General features: G+C 48.6%; 1 protein-coding gene across 1 annotated transcript in view; it reads left to right on the forward strand.

Annotated features, from left to right (window-relative positions):
• Nucleotides 1-23,446, forward strand: part of IGDCC4 (immunoglobulin superfamily, DCC subclass, member 4) — a gene marked incomplete at its 5' end in the record, with an annotated part of 53,980 nt that overhangs the window by 2,068 nt on the left and 28,466 nt on the right. The window contains 2 exons of the mRNA XM_010011955.1: nucleotides 5,710-5,851; nucleotides 11,042-11,175. Of these exons, the coding sequence (XP_010010257.1) occupies nucleotides 5,710-5,851; nucleotides 11,042-11,175 (276 nt within the window). The remainder of the gene's footprint in view (nucleotides 1-5,709; nucleotides 5,852-11,041; nucleotides 11,176-23,446) is intronic.

A 23,446-nucleotide genomic window follows, 5' to 3' on the forward strand; every position in this document is an offset into this window, starting at 1 on the left:
GGATATGTTATCCCTGCCATCAGCTCCTGCTTCTGACCTGCAATGTGTTTCCTTCTCTGGGCTGGGGATCCTATTTAGGGATGTGGGGCATTCTGTGCAATGACAAGTAGGAATGTTGGGTATTCGTAATACCAAATCACCTCCTGTAGCTTATTATACCTTGACTGATTCATGACTAACTTGCCCCATATAAGCACAGTACTTGGTGCCACCAGGACCCCCGGGCAAGGCAGCTAAGGGCTCAGCCTGCTGCTCATTGCAGTCAGTGCCAAAGCTGCAGCTGGGGGATTTAGACGAGTCCTGCACTGCTTTCCTTAAGGAAAGGTGGTGGTAGGGGTAAACTTCTCATCTCATGCCATGCTGAGTCCCTATCTTGTTTGCCAGTGTGTGTGTGGGGTTTCACATATTTCCTGCCTTTCTCAGCACTGTTTCTGTGCTGTTAGTGTCATCTGTTGTGTTTCAGGCTTGTGGAAGTCTGCTTCTCCCCCCGACAGCCCTGAGAGCAGCTCTGGCACCTCTTTATACGGGCTACTGGCTCCCGAGTGGAGGGAGGGGATGCACCAAGCAGCAGTGAGCCTGGATGCTGGGAGAGGCCGTTTGGAGCAGACAGGCTGGAGTGATGGAGATTGGATGGTGTGTGTGGGATGTGGCACTGATAACTTCCATCCTTCCCTTTCCAGCGTGACCAAGTCTTCAGCTTCATATTTTGCCAGATAAACACGTGGCTCACACCCAGCATTCCCCGGGCACCAAGGAACACCCCTTGGTGGGGGAAGAGGAAGGTGCCATGGTCCACCATCCACAGCTCATGGCAGCGGTGGCTGTGGCAAATGAGGAGTGAGTCTGTGCTGGCTCTTGGTGTGAGCTGTTAAGTGAGCAGCTGCTCAGGCTGATGAATTAGGTTTGTGGGTTCCTCCAAGCCCTGCGTGCTCCTACGTGGAAATACCAGGGGCGTTATTTGAGTTGTGGAAGGTGTAGCTTTCTACCTGCTAATAACTACATTTGTGAAGATTTGTTAAAGCCGTTAATTTAGCTTAAACATTTTGTGCGAGGGAGGTTCTAGAAAATTACAGTAATTGTGACTGTCAGATGAAGATGTTTGCTGTGCCTGGAGGGAACGGGGCTGCCTTGTGTGGCTGCTGGCAAGGAGCACGGGGGAGCTTTGGTGTGTTCTGCTCCTGCGGGGACAGGCCACAGCAGAAATCAGCGCACACGGGCTCTCGTGACCCACTATCCACAAGGAGAACATCTCTTCTCCATGACCAACAATAGTGTGTCTGGGATTTGACTGGAATTTACTCTTATTTTAAGGATTTGTTTCATGGGTTTTATGCTGTTTTGTGGATTAGGTGCCTAGGTGAGTGAGGGCTGGTGAATGCAGGCAGAACCAGGCTAGGCAGGAGAACCTCTGGCAGATGAATGCACGGGCTCTGGACCATCCATAGATGGGACTTTCAGATGCTGTTTCGAGGAGGTAGGGAACTGGCCTCTGTGCAGAGGCAGGAGCAAGTGCTGTATGGATTAGCTGGGCAGCATTGGTCCTGTGGGCCCTGCGGACCCAACGCTGCTCTGGCTCTGCCTCTACTGCACTGTGGGGCCCTGGCAAATCGCTCCCATGACTTTCTGTGTGTGTTTTCCTTCCACCCCCCGGCCTGCTCAGAGGTGAGGTGTTCGGACACGGATGGTGTGAGCAGTGTGTGTGATCTCGGGGGGGCTGACATTGCCCTCATCTTAGAAATAACCTACTAATTATTATAAAAGGCGCTGCTCTGGCTCTGCCTCTACTGCACTGTGGGGCCCTGGCAAATCGCTCCCATGACTTTCTGTGTGTGTTTTCCTTCCACCCCCCGGCCTGCTCAGAGGTGAGGTGTTCGGACACGGATGGTGTGAGCAGTGTGTGTGATCTCGGGGGGGCTGACATTGCCCTCATCTTAGAAATAACCTACTAATTATTATAAAAGGTACAAAGAGGATGAGCACATGGAGTCTGGGGGCAAAGCACTGTGGGAGAGAGCAGCAAGCCTGTTTCAGAAGGCTAAATTCCTTGCATAGACTGCATTTTCTGCCTGGGGTGTAGTGTTGCTGCCTGGCAGTCTTTCCAAGCTCACGGCCTCCTGCACGGATCAGTGTGCTGGGAGAGGGGGAGGGTGCTGTGTTTCACCATGCTGCAGCCGCCCCTGGGCTCCCAACTAAAAGCCTTGGCACACACGGCTTGGCTCCAGCTGGGTTTAACGTGTCAGTGGGGAGGGAGCTGCATGCTCTGTTCCTGAAGGCATAGAGCCTGGGGCTTTGGCATGTTGCTGAAGGCAATTTGCTGTAATGCTCTTCACCTTCTCACCTGCAGTGAGTAATTTTTACTGAGTGGCCTATTAAGGTGTTCAGGATAATCAGTGCAACAGGGCTGGGAGGTGTTCTGTGACTTGGGATGGCTTTGCAAGCTAAACCTTAGCTGAGGAGTTGAAAATCACATGTAGTATGTATCTGTCGTCTTTGTTTCCCTTTTCCCCTCAAGCGTCTTCTTTCCCTGCTTCCCCACATGAAAACCTCTCACTTTGCAGCACTTCTGCACTCATCCCTTCCATCAGAACGTGTGTCTGGCAGGAGAACAGCCCCTCCTAAGGATCCCTGTGGCCCTGGGGTGGGCAGTGTGTTGGAGCTTGTCTTGTGCTCGCTGTGACCCACATGCACGTCTGTGCAGTGTGTCAGAGTAGCAGGACCTGCTCCCCATCCTCTCCTTCCACAACAGGCCTGCCTGGCTCTGGCTGATCCTCTTCTTTCCTCTGCTATTTGCAGCTCAGCCCTGAGCCTAGGTTGGGTCACACTGTAGGTGCTCAGAGAGGAGGAACACAGGAGATCGCAGCGTTCTGTGATCTTAGCACCAACCTGATGCAGAGGATGCTTTTGAAGCACTGATGAGCCTGGCCAGCAAGTCTGTCACTGCCTGACCTTGCCAGTGCTGAGATCCAGGGTTCTTGTTCAGTCCTGCGTCAAAGAAGCCTTTACACCATTCTTAACATGTTTCGCTGTTTCTTTCTGAGCACAAAATTTGGTGGCCTTCTATGACAGGATTACAGCGTTGGTGGATAAAGGAAGAGCAACTGACATCATCTACGTGGACTTGAGCAGCCTCCAAATCCCACCCCAAGTATTATCACGAGAAGGCACTAACAGACAAGCCACAGTTTGCTCTGCATTGCCAGGGTTGAGCCTCCACCCTCACTGAGCTCTCAGCCTTTGCTGGCTCAGGTGGGGAAGCCTGGCTGCTCCTGTTTGGAGCGAGAGGGATGCTCTACTCCCTCATCAGGGTCACTGGTCAGTCACACTCCTCCACATCCTAATGACAGGTCTGTCACGGGAGCATTTCTTGGCTCTTCGCTTTTGAAGAGCCGTTCTGGAGCCCATCACAGGAGGCAGATGGGGCTGGGTGGAGGTGAAGCCCAAGAGGCACTGTTTCCTTTTGTATTCCTTTGCGCTTCATGCCAAAATGTGCCAAGTTAAGCCTGGCTCTCTGAACATCCTGCATCTCCTACCAAACTGTACAGAATGTCCATGCATGGAGCTCTGAGGGAGAGTAAAAGAGTGGGGAGCTGCCAGCGGGGATTTACAGAGCCCTTTTGCCGCTGTTGGTGATGGTGGGGTTGCTGTTTGTGCCCACCATGTGCTACTTAGGTTCTCCCCTCTCTTGAGGCTGCTCTGAATGTGCTGTAAACTTTGGGACCCCATTGTATCAGCTTAGGCGATGCCATTTAATAGTGAACAGAAGAGAGACAAGTGACCTGACACGAAGCAGAGGAAACACATGCTACAGATTTCATCTTTTTAGAAGGATTCTGCCTCTTGTCGTGACCTTCCTGGATACGTGATCCTCCAGAGCCTGCCAGAGTATTCTCATTTACACTTGTAGGATGAAAAGAGAATAACAGGAAAGAGCATTAAGGATTTCTGCTGCCAGGGGAAGGTTGTTTTGATGGTGCTGTCCTGAACGTGCACTGCCATTTGATGGATTTTCTTTTAAACACTTGGGTTCAGCAAGTTTTATTAACATGAGCTTAAAAGATTTTGTAATCCGTAGAAATGACTCTGTGTTAAAGGAGGCTGCAGCGTGTATTTGAAGGTACTGAAGCAGTTGCCTGAATTGGGGCCTTACATATTAATGTCTTTTCTGAATTTTTCCAGGAAAACATTTTTCATTGCCATTTGGATTGAATTGAATTGAAAAACGAGACTTGCTGGACAGCTGGTGGGAGAATTCGATCTGTAGCTGCTGGGGAGAGCAATGAGTTGTTTTAAACATGTGATAACCATTTGAATTAAAGAAAACCACTAATGCCAGGCGAGGGTACAATGGGTCATGAAAAAGCATTTAATTTTCAGAACTGTGCATACTTGCTCAGGCTGACACTTCAATACGGTGTGTGTGTGCCTGTGTGTGTGCAATGCAAAGAAAGCTTCACTTTTGGAGTCCTATACAATGCAAAGCAGTGATGGATGTTCTTGGGAAGCAGTGGTGGGAGGACCAGAAGGTCACTCGGGGTCCTTATAGAGCTCAGTGCTGTGCTTGGCCCTGCAGTCAAGCCTGTTTGCTGGCTGGAATTGATGTTTATTGTGCCACATTCAGGATTTCTGGCACTTGTCTTGCAGCATTGCTGGATGAATTTGTGTGTCAGAGCACGTTTAACAGCAAAGGCAGTGTAACAGAGACTGTGGAAAGCAGAAGCCACTTCTGGTGGAGAAGAATACAAACCTTCTCCCCTATCCAGGAGCCTGCATGCATATTCAAAGCTCCACTGTGACTGAGATGCCTTCGGGTTATGCTGTGATAGGACAGATGCTGCAGCCCAGGGGGAGGACGCCTGCTCTGCGGGGTTTTCTGTGCGTGGCAGGGGAGGAAGATGCGGTGCTGTGCATGAAGGATGGGAAGGGTGCGGTCCAAGAGCAATCTTGAACCTTAGTGCTTTGTCTCTGAAGCAAATTCAGCCTCTCTAGCATAGAAAGACGCATATAGCCTGGGAGAGCTGTGCACTGGCGTGTGTGAAATCCATCCTCCTCCTAGCAAGGTGGCTGTGTCCGTATCCCCTTGGCTGCATCTCATCTGCTTGAGTAGGATGAAGTTGTTTTTTGCAGGCAAAGCTGTTCACTGTGGAGGAGGATCATAACCCTTACGGTCTCTTCCCCTAGACTCCAGCACTGCCAGCCTGTGGGCAGTTGTTCTGTGTAAGTAACTTGACATCTGGCTTTGTTCTTCCTTTTGCCTTGTTTCAATTTCCTGTGGCTGCAGGTATGGTTTCAGGCAAGAGGGAACTATTCTGTGGCTGCATGAATGCTACAAGGCAAGAGGAAACTCTTATCTCTCAGGGTTGTGGCATTTCCCTTCTTCTTTTTGTCATTCTACATGGCCTTCCCTAATGGAGCAAGTGAACAGAAGAGGAAGCAATTTAGGATGGTAGCTGCTGAAACTGCCTGTCTCTTCTCACACACTCTTGCCTTAAAGGAAGAAATGAGGCAAGAAGCAAATTTGCACATTGAAACCTTTCAGTTACTGTTGTTAGGACTGCTGAGGGTCTGCAGGGCATAGGAAGGTGAGGAATTACATTTTGGGCTGTCTTTAGGAGAGGGAAGCCTTCCTCTTAACTCACACATCATCACAGGCTTACATTTCTCAGCAGAAACACTGAGTTATTAACTTCCCTTCCCTTCTTCTTTCCCCAGCATTATCACGCTTTTTCCAACAGCCGGAGTCACAGACAGTGGAAGAAAATGGCATGGCCCGGTTTGAGTGTCGCATCGAAGGACTGCCCTCCCCTCTCATCACATGGGAGAAGGACCATGAAGCTGTTCCAGCAGAACCCAGGTGATTCCCTCGTTGCTTGAAAAAACAGCAAAACAAAACCTGACCATTTAGGATGTGGAATTCCTTCATAAAATGGTAGAATGGAGAGATGATAGACCAGGTTTGTCCTGATAATTAAGGGATGGAAGAGGAGGTTTCATGCAGACAGGTCCATAAAGCACCTTAATAAAATGAACTTTTCCCCCAAACATCTAACCCACCTAAAAAAAGATAGAAAAAGAAAGGAAGGAGGAAAACAAGAAATAACCAAGCCCTTTTTTGTTACTGATCACTTGTTCTGGAGCCTTTGCCCTGATGGAACAAGTGCTAAATCTATAACATACAGTTTCAAGGAAATGAAATTGGCTAGAAATTGGCTGATAAACAAAGTAATAGAGACTGGAGCCTCAGTTCTGCAGTGGCCTGGAAGGTCTGTATGCAAAGATGCACAATTTCAGCTCACTTTACATCAGACATTTACTTCCCATGCAGAGTGTTGGAGGGAAACCAAGAGGAGTCTGCAGAAGGGCAGGCAGCAGCATAAAAGTGAATAGAGAAACCTGAAGTGGTGCCAGTTCTTACAGCACAGAACCTGTATTCTGCAAAAGCCTCTGTGTGTGTGGAACAGGGTAGAGCAGACCATGGCATGAGGTGCCTTTGGCTTGTCCCTTTGTGTGAAGTAAGGTAGAAGTTTTTGGGGGTTTGGGGCCTGGTTTGAGGACTATTTCTCCAGCTGACTGGGGTACAGCCCTGGGGGAGTACTGGGCACACCAAACAGGACTCCATGATGTAGTTTTTCTGTTACTTTAGTTGTGGTATTAGAGGTGGTTGTTCTCTTCACTCTTTTCCTGCACAGATTTATCTCAGGGTCAATGATTCCTTCAGAACACTGTGTGTGCTCAGGAACCTGGGAGGTCTTTCCATTTGTTTTATTCCCATGTTTACAGGTCATCTAGTAAAAGCCCGTGAATTTTCTTTTTTGTGGAGAAAAAGAGACCTGCAGCATGATACGTTTTCCTTAATAAAAGTCAGTTACAGGCATGAGAAGATGATATACCATTAGTGGGCTGTTAGCTGGTTTGTAGACATCACTCCTGCAGGGGATCAGTGACTGCATTGTCCTTTAGTTCTTAAAAACTCATTTTCTCATCTGCAGAAGGAGCTGATTCCCTCCCAGGGACATTAAGCCAAGAGGAAGGAAAGAGGGGTGGGGTAAAGTTTAGGAATAATTCTGCAGCAATGACTTTCTATATGCTTATATCCTGGAATCTGAAGTGGAGCATCTAAAGGTTTATACAGGCTGTTGCTTTGTAATGAGAAGAAAATTAATTAATAAAAAAAGGAAAGGAAAAACAAAAAGGAAGGGATTGCAGAGGGAAGTGTGCCTTAAATAGGGCAATGGCTTTTTAATGAGACAGCTCGATGGATGTTGTGAAATTACTTGCTTGGAGATTGCCTTCAACGCGGGCAGCCTGGAAATTGTTTTCCTTGTAAAAGCCAGAGCATAATCTCTGGCTGCAGATCTTGCTTTTTAAATCATGTTTTAGCTAATATGCTTTTTCAGAAGGATTTGCTTTTTTTGTTGTTGTCTAGTTGTTGTTGTTGGATTTAATATAACCGGCTTTCGAAGGAATTAAGTGAATTCCAGGAAACGTTGGCTGCCAACCAGGGCTCTGTGTTATCCTTACTGCATCACGCCTGAGGACCAGATCTCGGGCCAGCCTGATTACTGTGGACTCCCTCCTGTGCACACTTCTGATGAGCCTGTGAAAGTGCAATCATTTGGCTAGGTAGGCGTCAGGATGATGATTTCACATTCCAGAATAACATGGTTAGGTGTATGTACAAAATCAGGCTCTGGGGCTGTAGATAAAACCCTTGAGATAATGCTTCTACATCAATGTTTATGATTTCTTTTAAGAGGGATAGAATAATCATGGGAATATTACACTGCTTTTCCTTCTTGCTTTTTCTTTTTCCTCTTTGTGTTGATCTTAGCTTTGGACAATGTCTTCAGCCTTTACCCTTGGGTGCAGATTCTAGAATGGTGCCACCTCCAAGGTGCTGAAGGCTGAGCTTAAAAAACACTTAGACAGCCCAAAGGGTAGGGAAGTGCTTACTGATGTTTTCAAAACACCTTTCCTGCCCTGCTGAGATTCAAGACAAAATCTAACTTCCATATGGGAATAAAGCACAGGAGCATTTTGCAATTTTGGCTCTGAAATACTTCTAAAAACATGGTCTTAAATCTGCAGCAGCTGCTGAGAGGTGTCTTGCAGGCTTTCTCTAGATTGCAGTTGCTTTGGGGTGTGTGCTACATCTCTTGGCATAATCTCTTCTCTGTTGTAGGTGCTGGCTGGGTTTCACACCAGGCTCCAAATTTCTGTTTGTTTTCTCTAGAGCCAAGGACTTGCTAGGAACTGGAGGTTTTTGGAGGTCTGTACATAAACACATACCCTACAGATCACATGGTCTGCAATCACAGCATCTTCTCCACATTTTGGCTAAGTGAGGGGTTTATCTGTGTGGAGAGCTTACTTCTGTCATGTCTCGGGAGTGCCTTAACGTGGCTGATGTTCACATACAAGCTCTTGAGCTGTGAGCAAAAGGCCTTGCAAACATTGAGTCTGCAGCAAAGCTGCTGGTTCCTAATGTGTCCTTAGGACTGGTGCTTTAGTTTATTTTGTGTGCCTTCACAAGGCTTTCAGGAAGGAAGGGTGTGCCAGCAGTTCACTGGGGAGAAAGTAAGAGAGGGAATTGGACTGTTAACACTGGAATATTCTCTGCTATGCAGCCAGCCGAGCACACTGAGCTGTAGGGTTTCAGGGTTTGGGTACAAAGCAGCAATACTTGATTGCACTTCTTCAGCACTGCCCTGATAATCAGAGAATCCTAGAATCACAGAGTGGTTTGGGTTGGGAGGGACCTTAAAGCTCATCCAGTTCTAACCCCCTGCCTCTGAGTCATCAGGCAAACTTAGCTTCCCTGCAGAGAGCCTGGGGATGGAGCAAAATGCCCTTGCAGGCTGCCTGGAGGCTTCCAGTTCAGGGCTGCTGGGAGCCTGGAGAGCTGGAGGCTTTTTAAGCAGCTGGGAGAAATTGGGGATAGAGAAATCCTGCCTTTCTTCCCTCCTTACTTCCCTGGGAGAGCAATTCTCACCTCTCTCATGCTTCCCAACAGGACATACTGCATTAAGTGGGTCTCTCTACTTCTGGCCTCGCCAAACGGACCATCTTGAGCTTATGTGTTGATCCAGTCTCCCCCCTCACTCCCCCTTGCCTCCAGCTCCTGCTCTCTTTAGGAACACAGTGGCTTGTTTTCTGCTCTCAGGACAAGCAGGGTGTGTCGGCTGAGCCTGTCCATGGACATGGTCCCGAGTAACCTGGTCTAACCAACCCTGCTCGGAGAGGGGGAAGACCGCAGCTATTTCTCAGAGGTCCTTCCCAGCTTCCGTGAATCTGTGATCCATAATTGGAGTGTCTTTTTGTGGCGGGGAGAAGCCTTGCCTAGTGTTTGAAATATGTTGATATTAATTACAGCCTCAAATAGCAGATGCACGACAAAAATAAATATTATCGCAGTGGGAGGCTTTGCCGCCGCTGAGCTGAGAGGATGCAAATATTTGTTGTCTTTCTCCGGAGTCCTGATGAGGCATCCTGATGAGGGCTTTCTGTGTGCCACCTCCTCTGAGGCCTCTGGAGCTTGTGCCTGAGGAAAGCCTTTGGAAGTAGCAGGAACACAGCTTTAGGGATGTGGGGCAGTTGCCCCTGTGTATGTGGAAGCTTCAGCAAGTCTGTGTCCATGAGTCAGACTGCAAATGTGCCAGTAGAGACAGTGTGGTGACTGGAGGAGCTCTGTCAGCTCTTCTGTTTCTTCACCAAGAAGTGATGAGCTCAGATTGCAGCAACTGAGGCTCAGGGTAGACACCAGACTTGCAGCAGGGATGTTCGTCTCTGGAACAGACTGCTTAGGGCAGGGGAGGGTTTTCCTCTATTGGAGATGGAGGCTAAATGTTTGCAGGAGCTGGTGTGCTGGTGGTGACCATGGCCTGGACACAGGGTGAGTGATCTCTTAAGGTCCTCCTGGTTGCTTGACCCTTGTTCATAGCACTTCAGCTGTAGCAAACCACAGTTTTACTTTACCAGGTTTACTTCCTGGCATCTCTCTGGATGGAGGGACCAGTGGTGGTGGTTATAACTTGTCTTTGTGCTTGTTTCCTTGGAATAGCTGCTATCCTTCCCCTTAACAATTGCCTTTGAATATGTCCTCTTCATAATGAAGACTGATAACCCAGAGCTGCCTGTCAAAGCTCGGCAGCTCTGTTTATAGAGGCATGCAATTAAAAATGGATCTCATATATAATTAAATAGGATCACGTAGGCTTTGCGCCTTGCATTCAAGAATAAAGAGGCTGCCATCTAGGAATCCAGGCAGAAAATAGAGATGCTGACAGCCAGCTCCTACTTTTATGCTAATTGCTAATCATCTGCTTTGTTCAGTATAATGCAGCAAGGAATTGTGTTCCTGTGGAGAGCCATGTAGCCATTTCACTCTGTGGAAGTGTTGCCCAATAGCACCCCATGGGCAAATGGGGGGGATGCTGGATGCCCAGCTCTGAGTTCATCAGCTTGTGAAAGCCAGAAACTTGGGGAAGAGCAGAAAGGATCAACACAACCCAGGAATGGTGCAGCTTCAGGTGGCTATGTCCTGGCTGCTTTGGGCCATGAAGGTTCAGCTGCGTATCAGTTGGTCCCTTCATGTACTTGAGATGCAGCAGGAAAAAGATGATGTTCAGACTTCCTTGCAATGTGTTTTTTCTCTGGCTACCAATCCTTTTTGAAAAGCAAGAGATGAAAGTGGCTGTAGTGTGTGTGAAGGCACTTGTACACTTGGAGACATCTACAAATCTGTATGTAGAAATGTGCATGTGTGTATGTAGCTGTTTGTATCAGCAAAGCCAAGTTGGTCTGGTCTCCCAAAAGGAGATCCAATGTTGTGAAGACTCCAGGGTGACAGGTAGGTTTGCACCTTTTGCTTTTTAAGAACCACAAGTTGGGTTGCTCAAAGATGTCCTGGTCCCATTCTCTGTGGGTACCAGGACCTGCACATGATACATTTATAGGAGAAAAAGAAGGGATAAAGAGACTTTGAGTTGATGAGTAGCTCAAGTAAGGCATAGCCTGTCTCACACTCTTCCTTTTGGTCACTCAGGTTTATAACTCTTCCGAATGGTGTCCTTCAAATTGTGGATGTGCAGGAGAGTGATGCTGGGACTTACCACTGCGTGGCAACCAACGCTGCCCGAAAACGCTACAGCAATGCTGCAGTCCTCAGTGTTCTCAAAGGTAAGTGCAGGCAGGAGCGTGTTGGGCTGGGCACATCTGCCACATAACCGTTGTGCGTGATGGCAAGCTCAGCTGAAACAGCAGTGACAGTCCCTCCTGCTGGTGTGGCTCTGCACGTTCGGTTAAAACTTGCAGAGAAGGCATTTTAGTAAAGATTTCTCTTTACTCTGATGGCATGAGCAGGCTGGGGTGGGAGGTGCTGCCACTGGGAGTCACAGCTGGCTGCTCTGCCCAGCCACAGGACTCAGCAGTCGTACAACAGTCTAGGGTTGTTTCTCTGTGTGCCCAGGGATTCTCTTTTGCAAGTGGATTATAACAGTCGGTGCATTTTAACAGCCCTAAACTCCTTTATGCTCTGGGGCTATTAGAAGGGGTCTGTTTGCACCTTGGGCAAGTGCAGTGTTGTTTTCATCTTATCTCCAGTGGCCTTGGATGGCAGGGCAAGCGAAGACTGGCATGGAAAGAGGAAGGTGCTTGCCCAAGCTAGCAAGAGAAATAGTTGTAGGCTGGAGTAGTTGGCAGTGCTGCATCTACCCTGGGTTGCCTAGCAGGCTCCAGAGGAGGTGAAGCACAGTGACATCCAGCTTGTATTCTGTGTCCATATTGTTGGCTCTTTGCTGAGATGTTGGGTAGGCTCCAGAGATCTTGTTGCGGTATTTGAGAACAGCCTCAGCTAGGGTTTCTTCTGCTGACACAGACCATTGGAGCAAGGCTTTGGATGTGAGCTGCCTTTTGCCTCCCGATCTGGGCCTCAGTCTCTGAGTATGTTTTTCTTTGTACACCAAGAGTGCAGTGGGCAAGTCTGGACATGAGAATGTAGCTGGGAGCCGAAGTGCAGTGGGGACTCCGGGCTCCAGCATCCTTCCCAGCACGCCTGGCTGCCTCCCAGGGTTGTATAATCCCAGTCCTGCAAGTGGACAAACTCACCAGGGATGGGAGTCTGGCTGAGCTGGCCTTTCTTTCAGGACAGTGTTCCCCTGCCACATGTGTCTCCTGTGCTGATCCCAGTATATTCTGTAGGCAGCTTTAACCTTGAAAGCTCTGAAATCCTTTCTAGCCCCTTTTGTCTTTGTTTAGGATTGTGTTGCTTGGCATTCTGCTACCAATGTATTCTCACAGAGATGGCTTTGCTGTTCATCCATCAGCGGGGAGCGTAATTAAGTGTGGAGCCTGAGAACACACCTCTGATCAATGGGTTGTGTCGTGGAGGTAATCTGTGTGGAATCTGCAGAGAATTTGTGAGCAGTTGAACACCCTGTATCTAATTGCCAGCCCCTGCCAGATCCTCTGCGTGCTTAATGAGGCACGAGGCGAGGGGAGCGCTTGCTATGGGCAGTTCCACACTGCAGAGGCAGCTCCCTGCTTGGGTCTGCTTTGCTATTGATAAGTAATATTGATCAAGCTACAAAGGTGAATATGCTGTCCTTGGCATCATGACTCATTCTGCATAATTGTATCTTGTAACTCTGCAATGTTTAATCTGCTTTGCAAATGGAGGCAGTGGAAGAGGTTAAATGGGAAGCATTCCTTCTGGAGCACCAGCCGGCCCGAGCAGATTTCTGCCTGGAGTTCTCACCCAAATCTCGCTTCTGCAGCACCACACCACCCGCTGGCTGCAAAAACAAATATGTGAGGTTGAGTTTTTCACCAGATTGAGCAGATAGTGATGAAAAACATGCCTGTTAAATCTCTGGGGTTTTTTATAATTGGGGAAAAGTATCTCTGAGACAGATGGGAAACTGCAGTGACCTGTGCAGGCTTCAGACTCCTCCAAGAGTGACTGGCATGGTATTGATCCTTTTTTGTTTCAGCACTTCACCATCAGAGGCACATTTTTGGATGCCTGGCCTGGCTTTGAGGAGCCTTTTCCTCCGTGTTCAGAAGCAGCTGATAGCAGTGGACTGGAGTGAACTGGTCAGGCAGAAATCCTTTGCCAGTTGTAAAATATAAAACCAAACTAAACCAAATCAAAGAATTCCAGGGAAAAAAAAATCCAAACCAAAAGAAACAACCTGAAATACAGCTATTTAGTGTTGCTTACTTGGTAATATCAGGGACCGATCTCCCATGTGTCTGCAGACAGGAGCAACTGAACTACTTCTTTCCCCCTGCTGATGGCCTGTGAGTGATTTGTGCTGAGGTAAGATGGGAGTCCCAGTCTTTCAGTCCTGCTGCAGTGCTGAGGCCCCTGGAAAAGGTTTGTGCTGGGAATCGTTCCACCTCCCCTATTAAAGGCCTTTTCTCCGTAGAGGCAGCAATTAGCACAACCCCCTTCTGGCATATTTGCATGGTCTAAAACCCCCAAAGTGTTTCCCTTGTTGGTGTGACTTCCCCATCACGTTGGGGGCTCGGTGTTGTGTGTTGGTGGCTGGACCCATGCTGGCCTTACACAGGGCAGAGCACAGCGGTGCCTGGTCGGGCTGTAAGTGCTGCAGATGTTTCAGCTGTGCAGACTTCATGGTGCAAATTTCCAGACTTTCCCTTGGGAAGTGGTATTTTGAGCTGGAAGGGAAGAGAGCAGACAGGAGAGTGGGACACAGTCACGCAGCCCTGAAACAGAGCCTGCTGTTGAAACAGGGATAACTTGGATTTTCCCCTTGGATCTCCACTGCTCCCCGGCGGATGGAGCACCAAATGCATATGGCAGCTCCATCCCTTCACGCCTCACCTGGACACATGATGAATGAACACTGCAGCCCTGCCGTGCTCTCTGCCAGAAAGGGCATTAGGAGCTGGCTGCAGGATGCTTTTCCCAGATGCTCTGTCTGCATGTGCTGCCTTTCCTTGGGGTCAGCTCTCGGCAGGGCTGTGTCTTGTTTCGTGCAGCTCCTTTCTCTGGAAGCAGGCTCTGGAGCCCTTCTCTGAATTCCCTTATAAAGAGTTAATTCCCTCTGTGTCCTGGTCATGTTCCCAGGTCCTTGACATACACAAGGAAGTGTCACTGTGCTTCATAAAGCAGCTCCCAAAGAAGAGTAGCAGAAAAGCTTGTGGAACATGACATTGTGTGGTCTCAGCAGGTCACTATGCCTATCGCGTCACTTCTCCCCTCCGCGTCATGCACACGCTTGCTCTTTGTGTGTTTTCTTGGGGATAATGACTCCCTCTTGCTGTGGATTTGCTCCACAATTGGTACAGATGTGGCTTGCATCCCTAGTGCAGCACAAATAACCATCAGAGGCTGTGCTGCTGCTAGCACAGTAGTTTTTTGCAAGGACTTCATCCATTCTGTGTTTATGACACAGGGGGTATTGCTCTCCCTAACTCCCACAGCATCTTCCCCATTGAGTGGATATTGGGATCTCTCTTCTCCATGGCTAACCCAAATTTCCCTTTCCTACAGTTCATCTGTTATTGTTAGTTGCATGCTCCACGTGCTGCAACAAATGCAAGAATGGGGACAACAGATGAGGGCGACGGGCATAGATAGAGCAGGGCTGAGGTCTGGGCTGAGCATGCCTCTGAAGAGCCTTCCAGCAGATGAGCACGTCCCCCGTGAGTTGGGATTTGGTAGTGTGTTATTAGAGATGACACTGCGAGATTGCCGTTGGCAGAACATCATTTACACTGACAGTTGTAGCAGCTTGCTGCAGCAGTGTCCCAGGAAATGTATTTTTCAGCCAAATATTTGTATGAAATATGATAACAGGGACAGAGCTTGGAGGCAGCTGAAACACCTTCATGTTTCTTGTTCTTTTGGTGTTTGTATTGCAGTGCTTGCAGGTACCAAAGGAGAGCCCAGCTCTGGGTGCTGGGTCCTGGGTGGTTCCTGCTCTGAAGGGATTACAGCTACTGAATGGGAAGAGCTTTGGGGATGGAGGGGAAGGTGGTGATGAAGTGAGCAGCACTCGCAGTTGGCCACCACCTCATAGAAACAGACGTGCTGTTACCACAAGTGGATTTTCAGTCCCTGCATGTGTGAATGACGTGCTGGATGCTGGGCTGGCACTCAGCCTGAGCCCTGATGACATGTGCTCTGCTCCCCTTGCAGCTTTGAACACAGTGTACCATGTCCCTTCTAGGGACAGAGAGGTTCACATTCGGGTCAGTGCTGCTCTGGTCTGACCTCGCTGGTCGCAGCCGGGTGTTGATCCCACTGTGTGTGCTGCTACTGATGGAGAAGGGCAGTGTTAACCAGAGTGAGGTGATGGTCCCCATGGTCAAGGGTGGTCTTCCTCCAGCAAGAACCCATAGGGAAGAGCTATCCACAGCTCTTGTGTGTGGGCACACAATACAGCTTAAGGTCGTGCTTCTGGGAGGCAAGAGGGTCATGGAGATGCATAGAGAAAGAAAACACGAGGTGGGATAAGACAGCTGTATTTTTGCTGTGAGTTGTTGGCTTAACCAGCAAGTGATGCTTCACCTCTGGAGAAGGAGGAATCCCAGTTCCAGCCTGCAATTCTTGTGTCCCTGTTCCTTCTGCCGGGCATAGACTTCTATCACGTTTCTCACTCTTCTTTTAGCATCTGTTTTTCTTTGCCCTCTAGTCTCTTGCTTTACTGGCTTAACTAGTTAAACAAGGAACTGCTCTCCACTTGACATCCCGAAAGCTCAGCCATGAGGACTCTGTTTATGTGTGTTTCTAAAGCTTATTTTCTGAAGTTCTTGCTATGTAAAGCTGTTTTCATACTGCATCTGCTGGATTGGTGAAATGCTCCTGATTCTCCTCTGTGGCACAGGGTGCAAAGCAGACCACTGAGTGTGACTTTAAGTGATGGTGAGATCAAGGAAGAGATACACAGCATTTTTAACTCAATAAATAGATCTTTAAAGCTACAAGTGTTCTTCTGCCTAACACAAGCTGTAAAACTCCCTTTACTGAGCCTGGCAACACTAGAGGTTTCAAGCACGCATGGAACAAGATTGAGACCACAGATTTTGGGTGAAACTTGTGAAGGGCTCGTGCAGACACGCGTCAGGCACCCACCCAAACACACAGCTCTCTGCTGGGCTGGAGTTCGTGCGGGGCCAGCATCACAGCACTCACATCCCCAGGGAAAGCTGCTCGTAGCTCAAGTGTCACAGCCTGTTCCTGGGAGCCGGAGGGGGAGTTTGAGCTCAGCTGTCTGTGAAGTTCGGTGGGGCTATGATCTGCCACGCTCCTGACAGCTCAGCAGCCTGCGGTGACACAGGGTTTGATACAGAATTCAGAGCCCTCACCTCCCATTAAGCAGAACAGCCAAGCCTGGGGTTGGCACTGAAGTGAGTGGCAGCAGAGGTGTCAAGGATAATAGAGCAGAACAAGGGCTGGGAATAGGTGAGCTGTTTCCAGGTCCTGAGGGGTAACTGGTCTCTCCTGCGGCTGTGCATGATGTTTGGAGCTGTCAGATATGGCCAGGCTCATGTGTTACAGGCAGCTCTTCCTCTGACTCCTGAAAGCTAGGGATGGCTGGATTCAGGGGTGATTTGCAGTTCTCCAGTGTTCTCCACATGCATCTCTTAGTAATCTAGGTCTGCTGCACTTTTGAGGCTTCCTGAAGTAAGAGCTGGTGTTTGGTAAGGCTCAGACTGAAGCAGGTTTAAGCAATAGGCTCCATTCAGCTCTCCTCTGAGAGTCTTTTGGTGGTGGTGTAACCCAGTGGTGCATCAGCACATCTGCACTGCAGGGATCACACCTGGCCTTCCTGGAGGGTATTGAACAGACTGTGCCTGCACAGTGAGTCTGAAGGGAGCTAAGAATAGACATCAGAATTAGGTCAGCAGCTTGCAATGGGCTGCAGGACACAAGGTTGATGTGGTTGGGTTCCTGATGGCACTTGTTAATTATTAATCATCTGTGTTACAGCAGCTCTCAGAGGTCGAGGGGTAGCGCTGCCCTGCAGCACTTCCAGCATCCTAACAGCTGGAGTGCAGATGTTGCAAGTGTCCAGAGGCATGGCAAACACGGTCCTGTTGCTTCAGACAAGGGACAGACATGGAGGAGCCTTGTCCTTGAGTCACAGACCCACCAGTATCTATAGGTGGTGCTAAATAATCTTAGGTGGTGCTAAGGAGCAAAAATGGGATGATTTGGCCCAGATCATGGCGGGGGGGGTTCTTGAATCAGGAGCTGGGCTGTGCTGTTCTGAGCCCTTGCTTGGATATCCCGGGTGCCAGGGATCCTTCAGGACATAGCTGTGAGTTTGCCTACCAGCAACTGGGGAGATGTGGAAGTAACTGAGAGATGCTCTTGCTCAACTCTGTTTCCAGTGCAGCCGAAGGGCAATGCCACAGGGATTGTGGATGAGACTGAGAAGCAAGAGAAGAGAAGGGTGGGGTAAGGAGGGGCAGGTGGTGTTCCCAAACACTGTGTCTTCAGGCACAGCCTTAGATCAGGGCTCTCTGTGGCACTCAGCAAGAGTCCAGCTAAAGGGCTTCGACAGAATCCGTGGCTATTGCTAATGATCTTTCCCCATGGAAAGCTAGCTTTCCTTCCAGTCTTTTCCTAGAAAAACAGATTTGCATTGTCCTGAGTTAATGCAGATGCATCCATCTGCTTTTAGTTCTTCCTTCCAAGTTGGCAGTCTTTGTTTGCTGCCAGACTGTGTTACTGTAGGCTCTGAGCATGTTGTGTATTCGAAGTGTAGCTTGTAGGAAGCTTTCTGCATACCTGGCATCAGGGAGACCACACCAGGAGGTGGCTTCCCATAATGTTTCTCTTTCCAAAGCTGTTCATGACAGTAATGTGAAGAGCCACCTCTGGCAGATGGCATGGGGCAGAGCACGAGCCCTGGATGCAAAGAGGGCAGGTTGTGTCCTTCTGCACAGCCCAGGGCCTCCAGCCTGTTCCCTCTCTGCTGTCGCTGCTGTACGTGAATTGCAAATAGATCTGATGTGGCAAATAAATCTGAATTGCAAATAGAGCTGATGAAATAGGTGTCAGCCTCTGGGAAACATCAGCCTCTCAGCACAAGGAGGAAGTTACTGGAGCGAAATGGCTCCAGTCACAGAGACAAGGTGAAGCGACTGAGTAAGGAGGAGTTTCAGGGCTTGTGACCTGTGAGCCAGAAGGGTCTCCTGCTGACCACGTCTCTGTGTCATTTCTGTGCAAGAGGTAACAGCATTTTTACCTGCCTCACAGCTTTCTTTTCTCCTGCATCATTCTAGAAGGTGATGTGCTGGCCTGGGAAAATGACAGAGAGCGCTGCTGTAATGATGGTTAAACAAGTTTGGGAACATTCCCACTGAATCCCAAGGGCTGGCAAGCTTGGGTCCCCAGAGCCATTTGGTATTTACTGATTTGGGGGAGAGGGGTGTCTCTTTTTAAATCCCTGGTACTGTGGCTTTTGTTAAGGGTTTTCTGATGCTTTCTGGCTATTACTTCACAGTAGCATCAGTGTTGTCAGCCATGGGACATGCCTGGTGTGGTGTGGTGGTTCCTGTTGCAGTGATAACTGCAAAACATCCTCTTGCAGCCTTTGTCTTTCTTGTCTGTGTCTCTGGCAGCTGCGGGGGCTTGCAGTGCTTTAAGGGCTCAGCTTAGGTAACATAAGCTGTCTGGGTCTCGGGGTTAGGGCAGGGAGACTGCTCTGCTGTTCTCCAAACTGTTTCAGAGATACTGAGGTACCTCCGCTCCTTTCTTCGCTCTGTTGGCCTCTCATCTCATCTAGAGGCTTAGCTGTAGTCTGAGTGACTTTGTTTAAGATCTTTGAATATGTGCTAAGAATGGTTAAAAGTTTATTAATTGATAGTTATTATCTAAAACGTTTTCATTATCAATAGTGCTGCAACACAGTCCTCAGTGTCCACTGTGCCCCAAGCTTGGGTTTCCTATTGCCTCTGCCACATTCCAACTTGTGCTCTGCTTCTTCTGCCTCCCAGAAACCCTGTGCAACCTATCTCAAGCTTCTGAGGATCCAGATCCATGGCCTGAGGTCTCCAACCCTTTGACTAACTTGGGGCTTGCAGCAGAAAACCAGAAGAGCCCCAGTTCTCATAAGCAGCAGCAGCAGCATTTTGTGCAGGGGGCTCCGGGGCTGTGTGACCACGCTGCCAGTGCAGCTCCTCCTGTTTATTTTGCCTGGCTCCCACTTGGAGCAGCACGAACGCTTCCAAGCGCTCGCTGGGGAAGCGAGCAGGAATTCCTCGTGCAGTCTGGCTGGCTCCCGGCCCTTTTGGCGTGATGAAGAGCAGTTGCAAATGCGTGTACGCAAACAGAGAGCCAATGTTGACAGCTTTACAGGAGGTGGAGTGGTGGGCAAAGCACGCTCCGACTGCGCTGCAGCAGAGCTGAACGTACCCTGGACATGTAAAACTCCCTATCCTGAAGGATTGATGGTTTAGGGGTGGGAGAAGAGCCTCCCCAAAAAAATCCAAGGCAGTTCCTGGAAACCTGCCACTGCTCTGCCTCTTTCAGGGCTTCTGGTTACAGATAGTTCAGGGTGTCAACTTGTGCCTGAGCGAGTACATTAAAGGATTTAATTTCTGAGTTGAAATCTGTCAGCTGTATAAAGAAGTCGAGGGAAAAGAAAGAGGAGTGCCTCATGGCCCCTCTGCCTGTCTGGACTGGGATCCATGTGCTTCCCAGGCTTCCAGACACAGGACACAGAACTGGGGAAATACTTTAACAGGCTGTTTCTCAAGCCAAGTGAAAAGCATTTCCAAGAGCAGCTCCTCCTCCTGCCACACTCAGTGTGTAACTCACCCCAGAAGCTGTGGTGGTGCTGGTGTGTGATGTGTGCCCAGGTAGTAAATGAACATTCCTCTTCCAAACTCATTTATTCCTCTGTTTCTCTTTTTTCCTCTTCTTTTTAAATCATAGAAGTGTATTCCATCTATTAAATTCTCCATTTCGCATGCACCTCTATGCAGACATTAAAGGAGCAGGTTTTGTGCCTGCTAATAGAAGTGCAGGTTGCACCATGTATTTGGGGATCTATTTACTGACTTCTTTGTTAGGGATTTTGTGATAGTAATTTGAGTTACAAGTGGTGATGTGGAGGCCTCTTAATGGTGCTGAGAAAGTGATGGAACTTCAGTGTTTTAATCATTTATGCATGTTTCTTTGTATGCTGCTTTAAAGATGACAAATGATCTGTAGCTGCTTTGCTGCAGTACTAACTTAGTAAGTAGGAAGAGAGGCTCTGTCCCCATTCCAAAACATGGAGATAAATCTTCTCCTGTGCAGCTTTTCAGTGAAATGTTTGCGTTGGCAAATGTGTAACTGCTTACAGAATGTTTTGACATATGAGGTAAAAAGACAATACAAAACAAAGACAATACAAAACTGATTTACTGAGCTCATTTATACTTCTAGGCAGAAAAAACTAACCCTGTTACCCCTGTACAGTGTCAGTTGTGCAACAGAAGCCTGGTTCCTTTTCAGCCTCCCTTCCAAGCTGGCTCCACTGCTGACCCAGGCACACTATAGCTGCCTGAAAAGTGAAAGAAAAGAGCATTTCTACTGACAGAAGCTGTGAATTGAGGCCATAATCTCGTAACTAAAAGTCGTCCCTCCCCAGCTTCAGTGATGGAGGAAACAGAACTTGGATCCAAACTGCTGCAGGCATCAGTATAGCAAAGGTGGAAGAAAAACCCAGAAAAGCAACTGGTAAAAGGATGTGTGGTTGCCAGAGCTGCATTTGGGGAGAAGAGGGGGCCACGTTTAACTTGTGATACGTTGGGGATGCCTGAATTGTTGGGTGTCAGAAGGGCAGTACCCACATCTCTCGCCACTTGTGAGAATCACTAGTGCCGGTCCTCTCCTGGCTGCTTTGCTTTCCTGTTTGCATTGCTGTGGTCAGATGAGAACCGTTATAACAGAAGAAATTCTTGTTGCTAGGCAGGCTCAGGTTTGAGATCTGACACTGTTTATATTGCCCCCGAAGCAGATATGCCATGGTGTTAGGGTACAGCCAGGCAAGTGTCCTGCTTAGAGACTTTACATGCCAGTTATCTCCTGTCCTTCATGTAGCCCAGAAGTAGAAATATACTGTGGATAAATTGCCAGGAAAGTGTAAAGGAAGGATGAAGGCAGGTGTGGAGGATGGTTTATCTCCTCTGTGGCTGCTGTCAGCTTTCTCCCTCAACAGTCCAGGAGGTCTGTGATTTGTCAGAGACAAGGGAGAGAGCTCGGGAGTGGGAGCGGGACATGCTCTGCAAACACAGCGCCTGCATTTTTGAAGGTGTGTGCTCTGCAATGGGTAATTTGCTCCTTTATTGTCTGCAGAATAACAGCAGTGACAGCATTGACTTTCTCTAATGAACAGCTGCTCAGTGCTAGCATCTATTCCCGGAGGAGGCTCACAGGGATGAATAAGGTTTCATGCTCCTCCTCCAGAGAGGGTGAGAAAGTTCACGGAACACAAGATTGTGGCTTGATTGTTGGGTATCTCCGAATCTTGAACTGCTGACAGCTGAGAGTTGAATGTGTCACCATGCAAGTCATGTTTCACCTTCCAGCACTTTCGCTGAGGCAGGGTGTTTATGGAGTCGGCAGAGAGGTGTTAGTTCCCATCCAAGAAGTCATCCTCTTGTCACTGCAAGCGACCATCACAAATTGGCTGAACAGAACCCACTTTCCTCCTGTTGCACTGCCTCAGTTCTTTGGTGATGCTCTGCACTAACAAGAGCAGGGAGGCAGGAGAGGATGGCTGATGAATTATGGATGCTGTAGAGGCAGAGCCACATTGTAAACTCTTAGAGTTTGAAATCATGCGTGTATGTTATAGCTAAGGCTATAACTTCAAATAAACATTCTGAGCTTTGCTCCAAGCCTCCATCCAAATCCCTGCTTAAAAGTTCCCCTGTCATCCCAGAGCTGTGTTTAGCACCCTACAACTGGGGTTTTATTCAGTAAAAGAGGGTTAAATTGATCCATCTGATTCAGGAGGGCGAAAAGTCCACAAAGGTGACAGTGAGTTCTGATATGAATTCATGGGTTGTTCCTTGGGCTGTGCAAGGGTTTTCCCTAGAGCAGCTTTGCTACTTGGAGAGACAAAACAAAGCTGAGGGGCAAGAAATCTCAAAGCCCAAGTTTTAAATAGCAGCACTGTGACAGCTTTTAATGCCACAGAACGGGCGGCATGGCGCAGATGCATTCAGTGACCTGTTTTGTTCAGGCACTCAAAGATGTTTTGGAAACTGCAGCTCTCGTTCCCTTTATGATCTAACAATATTCCCTCTTGACCTGAACTTATTGTAATGGCAGTGGAGACAAAAAAAAATGATGATGGTTTTACTCTTTGATGTTTGTTGGAATCCTTGTGTGGAGGTTTCCCTGGTTAGCTTAGTTCTTGGGAACTCTTCAAACCCAGTTCATAGCAGTTAACCTGTGATCCATCCTGTCCAGCCAGCCTATTGAGATAGCGAGTGGAAAGTGTACTCTAAAGAGGGCTCAGTTTAAAGAGGAGCTTGACTTGTGGGCTTGCTTTGACAGACCCACAGTGAAATACAAAGCTGGAGAGAAATGAGTTTGTGTGTGCAAGCAGTGTAAGGGGCATTCATCCATGCACACACACCCCCAGGAATGCACTGGGAAAGCAAGCAGAGCTGTTTGGTTTTGTAATACAGTTTCAATAATAATCAGCAAGAAAGAGGTATTGGGTCGGTGCTAATAGGTTTTCCCAATAGCTTTCAAGGCTGAAGCCAGAGTTTTGTCCGAGAGAGAAGGAAACAGAAATGGATGTTTGAGCTGCAGATGCCTGTGGCTGTTGCTGCTCTCCGTTGTCAGAGAGACACTGAGTTTGACTGTCAGGAAGCCCTGATACTAACTCTCTGTCTACCTTCTGCATGGTAAGTATGGAGCTGATAAGTAGCTGGTTGTCAGCCCTTTGGGTCCCCAGGCCTGGGTTCTGCTGGCTGGTTACCTGGCCATCAGTGAGCTCCTTGTTCTTTCCCTTCCAGAGCACCCACGTTGCAGGACATGCAGTACCAGAGGGAAGGGTGGCGCATGGTGCTGCTGCAGGACTGTTCAGGATGAGGGTGGTGAAGCATTTCCTTGCTCCTTCCCCAGCCAGGAGAAGTCTGGGGCCGTGGCACTTCATGGTGACTCTGCTAAACCAGGAGGTTGTGGGGCTGGGCTGATGGCTCCTGGGGCTGTTTCAGAGTGAGGGTTTGTGCAGCTCATAAGATCCCTCTCCTAGTGACTGACAGCACTACAAGGCAGCTGTCCAGGGACCAAGTGATGTGGAACAAGAGCCTTCACATGGAGTTTCTAGAACCTGTAAAGTGCTTTTGCCAGCCAGCACCTGGGGCCATGCACCTGAATACAACAGACAAGCATTTAAGTCAGGTTTGAGGAGCTTTCTCTCTTCCTCTGCCCTAAGCTCGGTAGGGAACGGCGCCTGGAGTTCTG

The sequence above is a fragment of the Nestor notabilis genome, unplaced genomic scaffold (genome assembly GCF_000696875.1).
Source record: "Nestor notabilis isolate BGI_N333 unplaced genomic scaffold, ASM69687v1 scaffold18020, whole genome shotgun sequence".
In the NCBI taxonomy this organism is placed as follows: domain Eukaryota; kingdom Metazoa; phylum Chordata; class Aves; order Psittaciformes; family Psittacidae; genus Nestor; species Nestor notabilis.